At 36.7% G+C, this 14556-nt stretch overlaps 1 protein-coding gene across 2 annotated transcripts in view; it reads left to right on the plus strand.

Annotated features, from left to right (window-relative positions):
• LOC136856825 (protein argonaute-2) overlaps window positions 1-14556 on the plus strand; it is a 467999-nt gene that overhangs the window by 189329 nt on the left and 264114 nt on the right. For both annotated transcript variants that reach the window (XM_067134979.2, XM_067134978.2), the window contains exon 10: window positions 7312-7452. In XM_067134979.2, coding sequence (XP_066991080.2) covers window positions 7312-7452 — 141 coding nt within the window. The remainder of the gene's footprint in view (window positions 1-7311; window positions 7453-14556) is intronic.

Here is a 14556-nt window from a genome sequence, read left to right on the forward strand (position 1 = left end):
TCATGTTTTCCCAAAAATGGAGGAAGAGGACCACAAAACTTATTGTCTGTCCTTGCCCATGTGGAACTGGGCTTATTCTTTCGTCTTATGAGAAGTGGATGCCTGCCTTGGGAATGTATCTATAGCAGGGGGATCAAAATGCTTTTCGTTCTCCTCCTCAACTTTTTCTGGACTCGGGAATAATGACATTGTGGGAGATCACAGGTGTTGTTTCCCAGTCTTCATCTGCATCATTATCATCAGCAATTGTACAGTCAGAGTTATCCGGAATTTTTTCAATTATCACCCGTATTGGAAAAAGATGATAATAATAATAATAATAATAATAATAATAATAATAATCACACTAATAGTAATACTGGTAGTAATAATAATAATAATAATAATAATTAATATAATAAACATATGATGGTTGAAAGTCACTAAATGATGATTTTACAAATCAGTAAGCAAATATGCTCATTATTTTTCTATTGTTAGGCTAGTATTATAAGTATAGGGTCCGGTATTAAAAATACACGGATATACCATACTAACTACAGAAATCAGAATAATCCCGAGTACTGCTCATGCATGACATACACCACAGTGGATACAGCCATGCACATGGTTGTGACCATTCATGCATACCGTCCACCACAGTGGACGTGTACATATAGCGCAGTAAACATACAGTGAGGAAGTTTCTGAACAAAGGAAATGTCTCACAACACCATATATACTATGATAAAAGATATTATAATTTTTTACCCTATTTTTCTTCTTCCATAGAAGGATTTTGTCGTTACTGTGGGACCATGTACATAGCCATCCTTCCTCCTGCCATTTTGGTGACACACTTGTAGATAGAAGAAAGGTGCCTGCTGCTCCAACAGTTGCTTTTTCTGCCATAAGAAAGCAGCACTGAACAGAACATGTCCACCAGAGTGGACTTCATGCAATAGGGGATACAGATAAAGTGCTACTGAGCTCTATAATCAGCCAATAGTAGCCGTACACTGCAGTGGGCATGATGCATGAGAGGGCTAGAATCCTCTCTTAAATTACTTGCAAGTTCGTCACACTCCACGTCTAAAACACTTTTCACGCGTGATCTCTTTTTATTGGACAGTAACACGACCGGTGCTGGATAATTCTTTTCGTGCAATGTAAACACTTATAGGCACACCGGCAAAATCTGATGTTAGTTTTGCAATACAGTAAAACCTCATTAATTCGAAGTTTTTGTAATACAGAAATCGGACTTCCAATTACGTGATTTCGAATTAACAGCCATCTTGTACTTCAGAAATGCCAACCCTTGCCAATTTTTGCAGCTTCTGCTTTTCCGCATACTGCCTGCTACGTGATATTGTGGCGTTCCTTAAAACGCTGAATACAAAAGAATTACGATTTCACTCTGTTTTCAACTATGAAACACACTGTAGACACATCGAAGTGAGTGAAAGTGCGGAAAGCTGCACGTTCTGGAAGATGCGTTCTATCGTGACGCGGAGAAATTTTGAATTTAATTTACTCTGTAAAATACGGTACTATTTAAAAAAATATAAAGTCAGTTTAGAATTAAAAGTCTGAATTATTTTCCATTTAAATATGACATATGGGGACAGTTTTCTTCCATCTACTGTTGTACAAAGCATAACTGTACACTCAGCATCGAAAACCAGGTGAGCCAGGAGCGTGTTGGCAACCTTGATGCAAATAAAACCCGCACCCCAATTTCGTACCTCAAAATTTTTTAAAAATATGCGGGGATTATTCGTGTAAATGCGGTAGTAGTAGGTGTCTTTATTCATGGCAAAATTAGGACAGTAATGTCCTCTCTTACATTTAACCACACGATATGAAATTTACTACAAATGCAAACCTATTAACTAAGAGCAAACCAAAGCAAAAAGGAAGATATCATATTGTATTACAGTACTTGGTAAATTAGGACATTTATAAGCTGAAGGAAGTAGCATAACAACAAGAGAGTCCTTTATAAAGCCTGTGCACATCACATTCATTTCAGTAACACCTGGATTATGCTGCATGATATTCTCCAGGAAAGGACCATGGCAAGCACTTTTGAAAATATTCAGGGATTTTGATGTTCTGATACCTTCTGGGAGAGAGTTCCATAATTTAGAACCAATGACAGTGAAAGAATGACTCTACAAAGCAATTCAGTGTAAATGAATAGAGAGGATCGTAGTTGAACAAGAACGTGTATTGTGGTTATATGATCAACCTGATGCCAAATATGCCATGTGAAATTGGTTAACAGTTTATATACTTGTGAGTATACATAGATCTCTTCTCTCTACCAATTTTAGCCACCCAGCTGCTTATAAGTAGGACTTACTTTCACACCAAATCGTAGATTGTAAATAAATCGGACACACATGCATTTTGCACTCTTTGGAGCTTCAGACTTCGGTCTTTTGTTAGGTCAGTAAGTACAATGTCACAATAGTTAGGTAAAGGAAATATGAGTATCTGTACAAGCTTCAATTATAATTTAAAAGGAAGGAAAATCTTTGACTACTTGAAGGAATGCAGAAATACATACACCTTGTTACATGTAGTAGTAGTAGTAGTAGTAGTAGTAGTAGTAGTAGTAGTAGTATTTGTATTTGGTCCAACTGAGTGTCTTGTTAAGTCGATGCCAGGATTCTTTACGGTTGATGAAGTGGGTATAATGACATTGTTTAGCATTATATTTGGAAGGCTAATGGAGTGGATGTTTTTGAGGAGTTTGGGATATCCAAATATGGCAGACTAGGTTTTATTGGATTAATGCTGAGAGCATTGCACTGGCTTCATTTCAGGATTAACTTCTGTTTTTCATACTTATTCTGAAGGTTATCATGGAATCATTATTATGGAATAATGATAACTTTGGAGGTTGTCAGCCTAAGGATGATAATTACTAAATTTAACAATAGAAGGTAGGTCATTGGTATATAACTAAAATCAGAGGACCTAGGATGGATCCAGGGGATACACCAGCTTCAAGGGGGGCCTAATGTGAGACCTTGTTTACAATTACTATATGCTGACTACGACCATTTAGATCAGATCTTACCCATTGTATGGTGTTTGGATGGAAGTTATGTGTGTGCATTTTAGCAAGAATAGTTTCAAAGTTGACAAGAGTTAAAGGCAGTGTTGAAGTATGAGAAGTATCAGCTGTTGTGTGTCCATAGGTTGTCTGATGTCATCTAAACTGTTATTAAAGCTGAGCTTGTACTCTGTCCTTCCCAAATTCTTGATTGTACCAGATCAAGAAGAGTATTATCGTTCAGGTATGATATAACTGTATAATCTTTGGTGACACTAACTGGGGATCCAACCAGCCTCTGGGCTGATGACCTGACAGACAGACAGATAATATAATCTGACTATACGCTATCACTTCAGTGACTTTGGAGAGAGGTAGTAGGATGCAGATGGGGCATTAGTCACTCTCTTGTGCAGGTGATTATATTTTGGGAATGGGCTGAAGTAATGCTTTCACCCAAATTCATAGAAACTGTGCATTTAAGAGACAATAATTAAATACAGTATGTATGTCATAACTTGTAACAGTGTGCCCAAATTTTTATGTTTAAGCAGTGTGGAGACGTCATCAGCATCTATAGCTCTGGACCTAATTGATTTAATTACAGCTTTCTTCTTATTAATGGATACTGGCATGAATTTAAAAGCCTCCGTTGGTGGTTTGGGGGCTTGAAGCCAATTATTTATATTTACATGCATTTCGTTGCAGGTCTGTTTTGTTCCTGTAGTGACAAAATGTCAGTTTTGTTCACTGATACCAACATTTAGAATGCCATTGACAAGGGGGTGCCCATGGATTTAAGCTGTTTTCGTGTTATTAAAGCGTCCATTGTCTCCATCTTCCAATGTATATATTTTCATGTAGCATTTCATATTTTTTGTTTTACTTTATTTTGTAGCAATTCGTTAGCCTTGCAGTTGTCCGAATTGTTACTACATGTCAATGGAATGTAGCCTCTCTCTGAGCTGTCAATTGGGGTCCTTAAAACTAGAATTACTAGACAGAGAGGTAGTGTGTTTTACCACCTACTAAATTTTTTGAACTACTATTTGCAGTTAATCACAAGTTATTTGCATCTGAGTTTTCCACTCAACACAGTTCTTACTAATGATTGTTACATACACTCACTCGGTGAACATACTGCACACTGGCACATCAAACTCCCAATCTCGCCTCTGTTTCTCACAGTGCATTGTTACAGAAAATATCCATGAAAAGTTTTGAACAAACTGATTGCTGTTTCATGTGAATTTTAATGCATGGTTGTTTTGTTTTGTTTCTACCTCCAACTTTTACAGTAAATCAGATATAACCTTCTAAGAACATTAAACAACAACAGTTTTCATTCGGTGCCAAATCGATTGTCAGAAGGAAGAGTTACCCATGGAATCACCAATATGAGGAATAATAGCAAACATGTTCCTAAATAACAGAAAATATTTCTTAACTAAGTCGTAGAGATTGGTTTTTAATAAGAGCTGTGGAACTAAGAGGCTACAGAACTAGATGCAAATAGAGCATTATGGATAGTTAATTCACAGAGTCTTGCAGACTGTATGCAGAAGAGCATAAGGGTGTATAATGAAGATATGTATGAGATAATGATATATCATCTATGAACAATAATTCCCTGTGAATGTGCTGAGGTGCCTGTAACTATTATTTAGTTAGTATCTGCAAATATCATAAGTCTGTTAATCTGATGATAGTGCAAAAGAACAAATTTGTTATGCCCCAGTGATTTCTGCCCGAACATTTTTTTTTTTTTTCCTTTCCCTTCAAAGAAAAAACTGAACCAATGCTAGTTGTAGTGCAGTATAGGTCTCTTGCATAATTAGCACAGGCAGTTTAACACAAGAGTAATCGTCAGCATAAATGGTTACAAAGTTGTAATTACAGTATAGTGTTACATGATATAAATTTCATTCCTTATTGATGTTCTTACTTTCACAAAGCAAATGTTTACTAAATCCTCCTGTTCAGTACATTATATTTCATCTATTAATATGAAGTTTCTAAATTATCCATGCTTGTTTCGACTCATGTGAGTCATCTTCAGTGGATATTTAAATTAAAATGTATATTATATTTAAAAACAGTATCTGGTATAATAATATACCAATTTCCTGAAATTGCTCTTATTTTAAGCTCCTTGTGATGCATAGGTATTACTAAAAACATTCTTACAAAATATAGACAAATGTCCTATAAAAATGATATCTTGTTATGTATTATTAATGTCCCTTAAAATATCTTATATCAATATTTTTAGACATATCAATAGTACATAACAATATGTCATTTTTATAGGAGGACATTTGTCTATATTGCTGCCATTTTGTAAATGTGTGATAGTAAAATGTATCTTAATACAGGCAAAGATTTCTGGAATAGATAGGCTTTCTACTGAAACCTCAGTTTAAGGTTAACCCCCATTGAAGGTAAAAGAAATTCAGGTCCTTATGAAAATGCTAAGTAGGTTTATACTATACGTGTTTTCCTGTTAATCACTAATTGGTTACCAAATTTGAAATGATATTATACTGATGTGTATCATTTGCTTATTAACAGCAATCCAAGCTGGCATTTTATTTTACCTTTACATTTAATACATTTTCAAAAAGAATACTTTTGCAGGTTATCGGGGAAAACTAGAATTACAATGCACAGAGGTAGTCTGTTTTACCGCCAACTAAATTTATTGAACTACTATTTACAGTTGGTCTCAAATTACTCGCATATTTCAGTTTTCACTCAACACAGTTTACTCATGATGATCACACGTGCCCGCGCACGCGCGCACAACCTCGATGAACCTGCTGCACATTGGCATGTCAAATTCCTAGTCCCAGCACTGCTTTTCACAGTGCAATGTTGTTCCCGAAGAGATCACATTAGAAAGCCTTGTTGAACACTTTAGCCATCTGGCAGATTCATAACAATCTTGTACTACTTACTTTTACTCACGATTGACACATTTGAGACACTCCGAACTCACTGTCTTGTGCCAGTTGCACTGTTGATAAAGGCCCGTAAAAGATTCTAGTAGTTTCTAATTCCAGATCATTCTGGACAACTGGTCCATTGTTCCAACTTCTTTCTATGAGCTTCCTTTTTTGCGGACATCAACAGTTCGCTGGTGCTATTTTTCTGTTCTGTGCTAGCACCATCCACATTGTCACTGCTGCAATGCAATTATTCTCTCTTGCTGGCATTCATTGTTAAACTAATATAAATTTCATACACATATTTATACACTTTGTTCAAAAGTCATTCAGCCTGCAATTGTACTTTTATGTTTATGCCATGATTTTATTAGATGGTGTGCCTGGATTGAAGGTAAAATGGAATGCAAATTATGATAGTATCTAAACATACAGTACATACAATAATCATATTTGCAGTTTGTTTCTACAAGTAGAGAATTTTTACCATTAGTGGCATGACAGATGTTGAATTTGTATTCCATCTCTCTCCAGAAAGTACATGATGTTGTTTGTAAAGGGTTTTGTAGCATTTGCAATAGCTGCTCGGAGGCTGCATTTAAATGCAAAAACTGCATTTAGCATGTCAATTTACATTTATACAAGCATCCATCTGTCCCTCTTCTTTGAAGGCCAGATAGCTCAGACAGTTGCGCAGCATAGCACACGCCTTGCTAGCTTCCTTACAAAAAGCACAGCAGTAGGTGTTCTGTGTGCTTTTTTTCATGGAACTCAAGCCTATTATGCTTTTACAATGCCTACAGGCTATGCCATTATGTGGACATAGTACAGAATTTCTTGGACTGTAACTTTCCAGGGCACTGGTTTCAGAGAGGTAGACATCAATTTCTTGGTCCCCTAACACTTGATTTTTTCCTGTGGGGTTTTGTTAAGAATTAAGTTAATCAAACACCAGTTGGTAATCTACCAGATCTGCACAATCACATTTGAACTGTTACAATGCTACAAAACACATGGAGGGAGTTAGAAATCAGATTCATTGTCTGTCGACTGCTAATAATTATCTCTATTACTTCTCAAGCATTATTTATTTATTTATTTATTTATTTATTTATTTATTTATTTATTTATTTATTTATTTATTTATTTATTTATTTATTTATTTATTTATTTATTTATTTGTTTATTTATTTGTTTATTTATTTATTTATTTATTTATTTAAACCAGATACACTGTATATTAACTCAGTGTTGTGAAACCTCTTGCTCACTTATTTTATGAAAATCATTTGACGTGCTATTTGTTTCTTCTGTTTCCAGTTGCTCACAAAGCCTTCCCAACTTACCAGAATGTGATACAAACTATCAAAGAACTGTGTGCTGATTTTCGGTCTGGTGAAATAAACCTTCAACAAGAACTTAATGATTACCAGAAAGAAGAATTTAGGAAGTATATTAAAAGTAAGAATATTATATTCTTGGTTGTTTGGTTTGCATACTGCATGGTGAACAGCATTAATTCATGAGATACAGTAGTTATGTTTTCTGAATATCAGGATGTATATTGTTCTTTTAAACAGTAGTAATAGATGTGCTTCACCGTCTGTTAAACATTCAGTGCACTTGAAAGAAATGAACATTTTCAGTTGCTCCTAAAAAAAAAAATTAAAAATAATAATAATACTAATAAAAAAATTTAAAAAAACATAAATCATGAGTGGGTGATTTCTGGAAGATCTGAATGTGTTGTGTAAGCTTCTTGGTCAGCAGGCTGGATATGCTGTGCATGTTTACTTTGTGAAAGGGACAACCAAGTATGAGATAAACAGTGGAGGGAAAAAAACCAGTGGCCATCAGGAAAAAATATGCAGCCAGAAAAAAGAACATATTGCTCAAGAGTCTTGTAGATAAAAGATAATTTCTCCTGCCACATCTGCACATCAAATTTAGCATCATGAAACAGTTAAAGAACTGTCAAAATCTGGAAACTGTTGCACAAACCTTTGCAAGAAATCTCCTAATCTGACAGAAGCCAAGGGTAAAGAAGGAATTTTTGTTGGTCTAGATGTAAGCAGACTCATGTTAAATGAAGAGTTCCTGGGTGGTATGCATAAAGATGTAGCAATTTTACTAAGAATTCAGAGTAAATACTACGATTTTTATGCATAATATCCCCGTAGTTAATGCTTTTATTCTCAGGAGAGTCCAAGGAGCTTAGTAATTGCTCAGATGAGTAGTAATTAGTACACACATTATTTCTGTATTAGGAAACATTGAAAAATGTTTGTAAAAGAGTATCTCAGATATTTTACGTTAGAAGTATAACCCATTCATGCACCAGATTAGATGATGAAAGGGATAAAACTGGAATGTATTCAGACTATTGAACTTTGCTAAGAGGTTGATACCTGTTGGACATTCATCATTATACCTAGACACTTGCTTACTGATGTAATAGTGAACAGTAAACATTTTTCATATATTGCTGAATATTTCATCGAGTTAAGTGATGAAGACCGTGGTGATGATCATGATGATCATGAATTTTCAGTACAGGGAGGATGACAGCAAAAAAGAAAGAATTTTGAAATCTCCCCACTGGGGATAGAAGCAGTAGAATACATTCACGATATCGCGTGCTTGTTACAAGAGGTGACTAAAAAGGTATCTCACGGGCTCTGAGCTTCAGAACGCAGGATAGCGACCACGGTCCTCCACACTGTTTTTGGCATGGATTCCACTTACCTGTGCCTGGCTCCCAAGCTTTAACTTTTCTATCTGACCTCCCTTGGTCAGCCCTTGTTCACTTCAAACCCTAATGATATTAGGTTTGCAAAGGCTAGGGATTCCCTCACTTTCACACCTTTCATAGCTGTGACAGGATGTTGTCACATCATGATAACATAAATATAATGGAGTTTGGTTGCTGCTGACATTATCAGATATGTACTTCAGCTGCCATTATATCATATGAGCATAAAGTTCATAACCACATTAACAGAGAAGGTCATACTATCATCAGAAAAATAATGCAGTGCTAAGTTACTAATCACTGTGTTATGATAAATGTCAAACATAACCTCAAGAAATTTTAAGTCAAAAAGGAGATACAATGATAACCAAGAATCTGTAAACAGCAAGTAGTTACAAGTTCATAAAGCTCATAAAGTTTGAATTTCCAGTAGTGATACAGACTTCCCAACCGTGAATTTTTGTATGAGAAACAGTTATAATATAATGTACGAAAGATCCTCGGAAAACATCAAGGGCAAATAGCCTTGATAAGAGAAATATCACATGAACAAGAAATGGATACAAATGTGAAGAAAGGTTCAAAGGCACCAAGAGAGGGAGGGTAGCAAAGTTCATCTTCATTGTGATACTCTGTCTTATTCAGATAATGATCCATAAAACGGGAAGTTCAATTCAAAGTTAGGTAAAGTAGTAGAATAGTTTCATGAACATGTCCATCTAAGGACAACAATTCGTTTGAAATGAAACTCCATTTCAAGATAAGAGGCAAGACACTCGATTCGAAGGCAAGGGAAATCAAATTCACCGTGTGAATAATAATAATTTAGAAATATTCATAGCACATGATTGCTTCTTCCCAAAGAAAGATATGTACACCAACATAGTAACACGCGTACAAATGCATTAAGCACTGAAATGCAGCAGCTCTCTCTCCAGCAGGTCAAGGGAATCTTCTCCGGTGAGTACTTGGCTCAAGGCCGAGTAATAGCTGTTGCATACAAGTACAAAGCCGTGGAAGAATACACTAGAAGCCGGACAAATATTGTATAATAATATTAGCGACTTCACTGAGACTTCAGATAATGCATTATCTGAATAGTGATGGCTGAGTGGTCGTAGAGTGAACAAGCAAGGCAGTCCAGAAGAAAAAATGGCAGATGATGGAAGAATGTGTCATCAGTAAGTAGTGTTCATTTCATAGCTCTTCCCTTCCTCTTCATTCTTCAAAGGGTTGGACTGAATTTTCATTTCTGTCTAGTGTTAAGAGTTGCACTTCCTCTCAAAACAGTAATCACCATCATCACCCCACAGAAAGGGTTGAAATATCCCCAATAATTTACTGCACATAATAAAACTGCAGGTGTCTTGTCCTTTAAAGAACTTATAATTTTTTCTAAACTTAGAAGCTCAGTTTTGCAGTACCTTAAAATGGGGTGGATAGAAACGTATATTGGATCGTGTGATAATTTATCGACTGTTATATTTTAAAATGAGCGGTAACGTAAGTGTGGTCTGAAGACAATATCATGTACATAAAAGCCGTTCAGTTAAACTTTTTTCCCCTTTATCCCCCCTTTGCTACTGTTTAATGTTGCACCAACTCAGACAGGTCTTATGTGACAATGGGATGGGAGAGTGAGAAGGAAGTGTCTGTAGCCTTAGTTGAGATACAGCCCCAGCATTTGCCAGGTACAAAAGTCGCTGACCATGGAAACTATTTTCAGGGCTGCTGATAGAGGGGTTTGAATCCACCGCCTGAATGCAAGCTAACTGCTACATGGCTTGAATCAAGGAGCCTACTGACTTGGTAACCTTTACCTCTATCACCCCACTGTTTTTCTATTCACCTCGTCAAAGTGTTTACAGTTACATTTTCATTAAGATTTTTTTAAGTACATAATACAAACTCAAACTGATTCTGTGAAAGCACTACTTTAATACTGTGGGTTTGGTAAGTTATTAACTTAATTCTTGAGCTGATTTTTCATTTTCTGCATGTTTCATTCTTTCTTAAGACTAGTTAATTGAAATTTTTCAGTTATTATCAGCTGTTGTAATTCTACTGTGGATAAACTCGTAATCTCCATTAACTCTCTCCCAGGAAAGCATTATTATTTTCCTGTTCCCTGCTGCTTTTAAATCACTTTGGTTTTGTTTTGATGTAAAATATGCTCTTCACTATCTACTTTTCAACAACTCTTTTCCCTATATCATTGCTGTTTGTAATTTGCTGAGAAGAGCATGATGCTCCTTCAACAAAGCAAAGCTGGATGTCTCTTTTAACCACTTCTGAATTATCATTGTCTGATGCATTTGCTCTTTATACATAAGATTACAAAGCATCACACAGTACAGTGCGTTCTGCAGAAAAGTAACTACTCTAGGTGCTGGTCGGTGTGCATGTGTACAGATAGAGAGCCTGACAGAGCCGAACTTTAGTTTATGCATTTACTTTCCTAGTTACCACCCCTTGCCTGCAATGAGTGAAGTTGAAAGCGAAGTTTGGACTGCCTTTCCCAGTGTCGTTCATAACTTCCTTGGATACACAGCCCCGAATATGTTAGCATTGTGGATGATATGTCGTAGAAGTTTAAAGTGTTTGGATGTCACTGAGTTTGAAACTTCACGTCTTACATTCCCACCAGGACCTTTTGTTCCCAAAACCCTTGGTGCAGTGATCACAGAGCAAAGGGAAAATTTCCAACAAGACATTAATTAGATGTAAAGAAGATACCAGGGCAGGTGGAACGTTTGGTTGATGGGAGGCTACTGCTGCATGTTGGACCGTGATATTCCAAAAATGTTACACAAGGGGATGAGCATCAGTCACAACACGAAAAGCAAGAGAAGAGGGAGGTAATGGTAACAAAGCACAAGATAACAAGGAACTTGTCGTCATTGATTTAAGCTGTATTACCTATCCAAAACAGATCCAGTACTCAACTCATTACCTAGGTATATGTTTTATATGTGATCCTCTAGAGGAAACCATACCTTAAGTCATGTGACTCAATTTTACAAAAGGAAACAGATGGGAAAGGTGAGAAATATCTTTTTCAATTTGAATGCTATCAGTTAGCCTGATTCTAGAACTAGGTGATGGAAGCAGTGACGGTAACATTACCATACGTAAAAGTTTTCAAAATAACCTTGGAATGTAAAGCAATAAACTTCATTCTATATGACCTGTATTGATTGATACTACTTTATTTCTTATTAAGAAAAGGATTTTGTTATCTGCTACAGCTGGCAGAGAGGTGGAACAAGATATCTCTTTTTTAGATTTTGTCCTGTAAAATCTGCTGAAGACGATCGTATAATGTTCTAAACTTGTCCAAAATGTTTTTTTCTTGAATGAATTTATGACAATTGCATCGTATCAGTGTGGAAAATAAACTACTTATCTTAATAATAAGTAACCTTGGAAACCAGCCATGCAGTCTAACAAAACTATACCTAAAGTCGCAGTGGGAATTTAACCCAATGAACTCGCATGACGAGGCATGCCCACTTGCGAGCGCATGGCCTACAACTCAGATGATGAGCTGGGCCTGCGCATTGCCAGTGCTCAGGTATCTTTATATAGTCCACCCAGTTTGTAACAGATGGCTCTTACATTAAGATTTTCGTATACTAGAAGGTTGAGGCGAGGGTATGTCAAAGTTTCCCCTTATTTGACCTTCACACCTTGTGTAAGGGTGACTCAGAAATATTTCAAATTCCTTTCAAGCGAGTAGTCAATATGGCAACTAGCAGCGCACGCGTTTCTGAACACGAATTAGTGAAGTTAATTAAGTGTTTTAGATAGTGATTCTGATGACGATGTAAGTGGATCTTTAGGAATTAGAAGAGGATAATTTGTGTGAGGAATTGTTGGTTGTAAATAGTGTAAATGAGTCAGGAAATGTATATATCACTAGTGACTCAGATAGTAATGATGAGCAAAACCTTTGCGCCAGGCCTCCACAAGCAAAACGTGCAAAACAGGATGACTGGGTATGAATAAGTGGAGATAATAATCCTGTCATTCACCCCTTCACTGCAAACAGCAGTGTTTCCAAGTTTTTATTTCAGAAATATGTGGCCACAGCTCCATCAGAGCTCTCTCTTTTTAGACTATGGACCCATTATTTTCTGATTGTTACAGAGACAAATAATTATGCTCAGGAGCAACTTACATATGAAAATAGGAAAAAGGGAAAAGAAGACAAGAAATGGTTTAACACAATGGAGGGCGAAATAAGGGCATACTTTGCTTTGTGTATCCTGATGTCTCAGGTTTGGAAACCATGTATCCAGTTGTACTGGAGTAAAGATAGGTGTATTGGAACGCCTATATTTTCAGAAACAATGAGCAGGGACAGATTTCTCCTCATTTCCTGTTTCCTACATTTCACTGATGACGTTTCAGGTGATGCTAGTGACAGACGAAAATTGGGCCTATAATTTTGCACTTCTCGGACACATTTTCTTCGTTGTTTGAACTGTAAAAGACCATTGCCTTAGACGAATCCCTTATGAAATTTCGTGGTAGGCTGCCGTACGTGCAGTGTAACCGAAGTAAGAGGGCCACATTTGGCATAAAGATATGTAAAATTTGCGATGCAAATACAGGCTACTGCAGCACCTTTCGTATATATACAGGAAATATGATTGACCCTTCCTTACCTGCGAGCACTAATGTTGTTATGAGCATGTGTGAACATTTGTTCAACAAAGGTCACATTCTGTACCTGGAAAACTGGTACATGTCTCCAGACTTATTAAAAGGGTTAATGAAAAACAAACAAATATTGTAGGAATCGTTAGGCCCAACAGAAGAAACATGCCACCTACTGTTTCATCTAACGTACTGCAAAGATGTGAATACCATATGTGGTCATCAAACAACATTTTGTGCCTCAAGTGGAAGTCTTCAAAACACACAACAGCAAATATTACATCAATGGGAAAACTGATGAGAAAGCGCAGACAAGTGCCCTTGGAAGAGGTAAAAAACCAAGATGGGATGAAGGGAGTAGATTTACAAGACCAGGTCACTGCCCTTTTTTCCATCATAAGGCGAACAGTCATAGGGTATAGAAAAATATTTTTCTGTCTTCTAGACATTCCTTTGTGCTGTACTTTCTCACAGTCAGAGCGCAGGAAACCCTACTACACAGACTTCCATGTGACCGTAGTGACACAGTTACTTGTGACCATGCAGCTGCCGGATTACAAGTTTAGGGGACGAACTTCACCTGGAGCAACCCCTCTTAGGCTACAAGCTAGAAACTGGGCTCAGTGTAGAAAAGAGTAAAACTCTTGTTATGACTAGAGGGGAGAAAGAAGGGAAAGGTCAGATTAGACTTGCAGACAAGCCCCTGGAAGTAGTGGAAACGTTTAAATACCTGGGGAGTGAATTAATGGAGAATGCTCGACTGGATGCTGAGATTAGTAAAAGGATTCAAGCTGGAAGTTGTTTCTATCATAGTGTAAGAAACATGTTATGGGACAAAGATGTGCCAACGGAAGCAAAGGATACTATGTACAAGATGTATTACATACCCATAACAACTTACGGAGCAGAAACTTGGACAATGACAAAGAAGGATGAGAGTCGAATACAGGCAGCCGAAATGAAGTTCTTGAGGAGTATGATACAGAAGAGTAGAAGAGACAAAATAAGGAATGAGAAAATCCGGGAAGAAATTGGAGTGCAAAAATGAATGATAGAATAGAGAAGAGCCGACTAAGATGGTTTGGGCACATAAAGCGAATGAGCGACAAAAGAATGCCAAAAAAGGTGATGGAAATGCAAATCCAAGGAAG

This window comes from Anabrus simplex, chromosome 1 (genome assembly GCF_040414725.1).
Source record: "Anabrus simplex isolate iqAnaSimp1 chromosome 1, ASM4041472v1, whole genome shotgun sequence".
Lineage (NCBI taxonomy): Eukaryota > Metazoa > Arthropoda > Insecta > Orthoptera > Tettigoniidae > Anabrus > Anabrus simplex.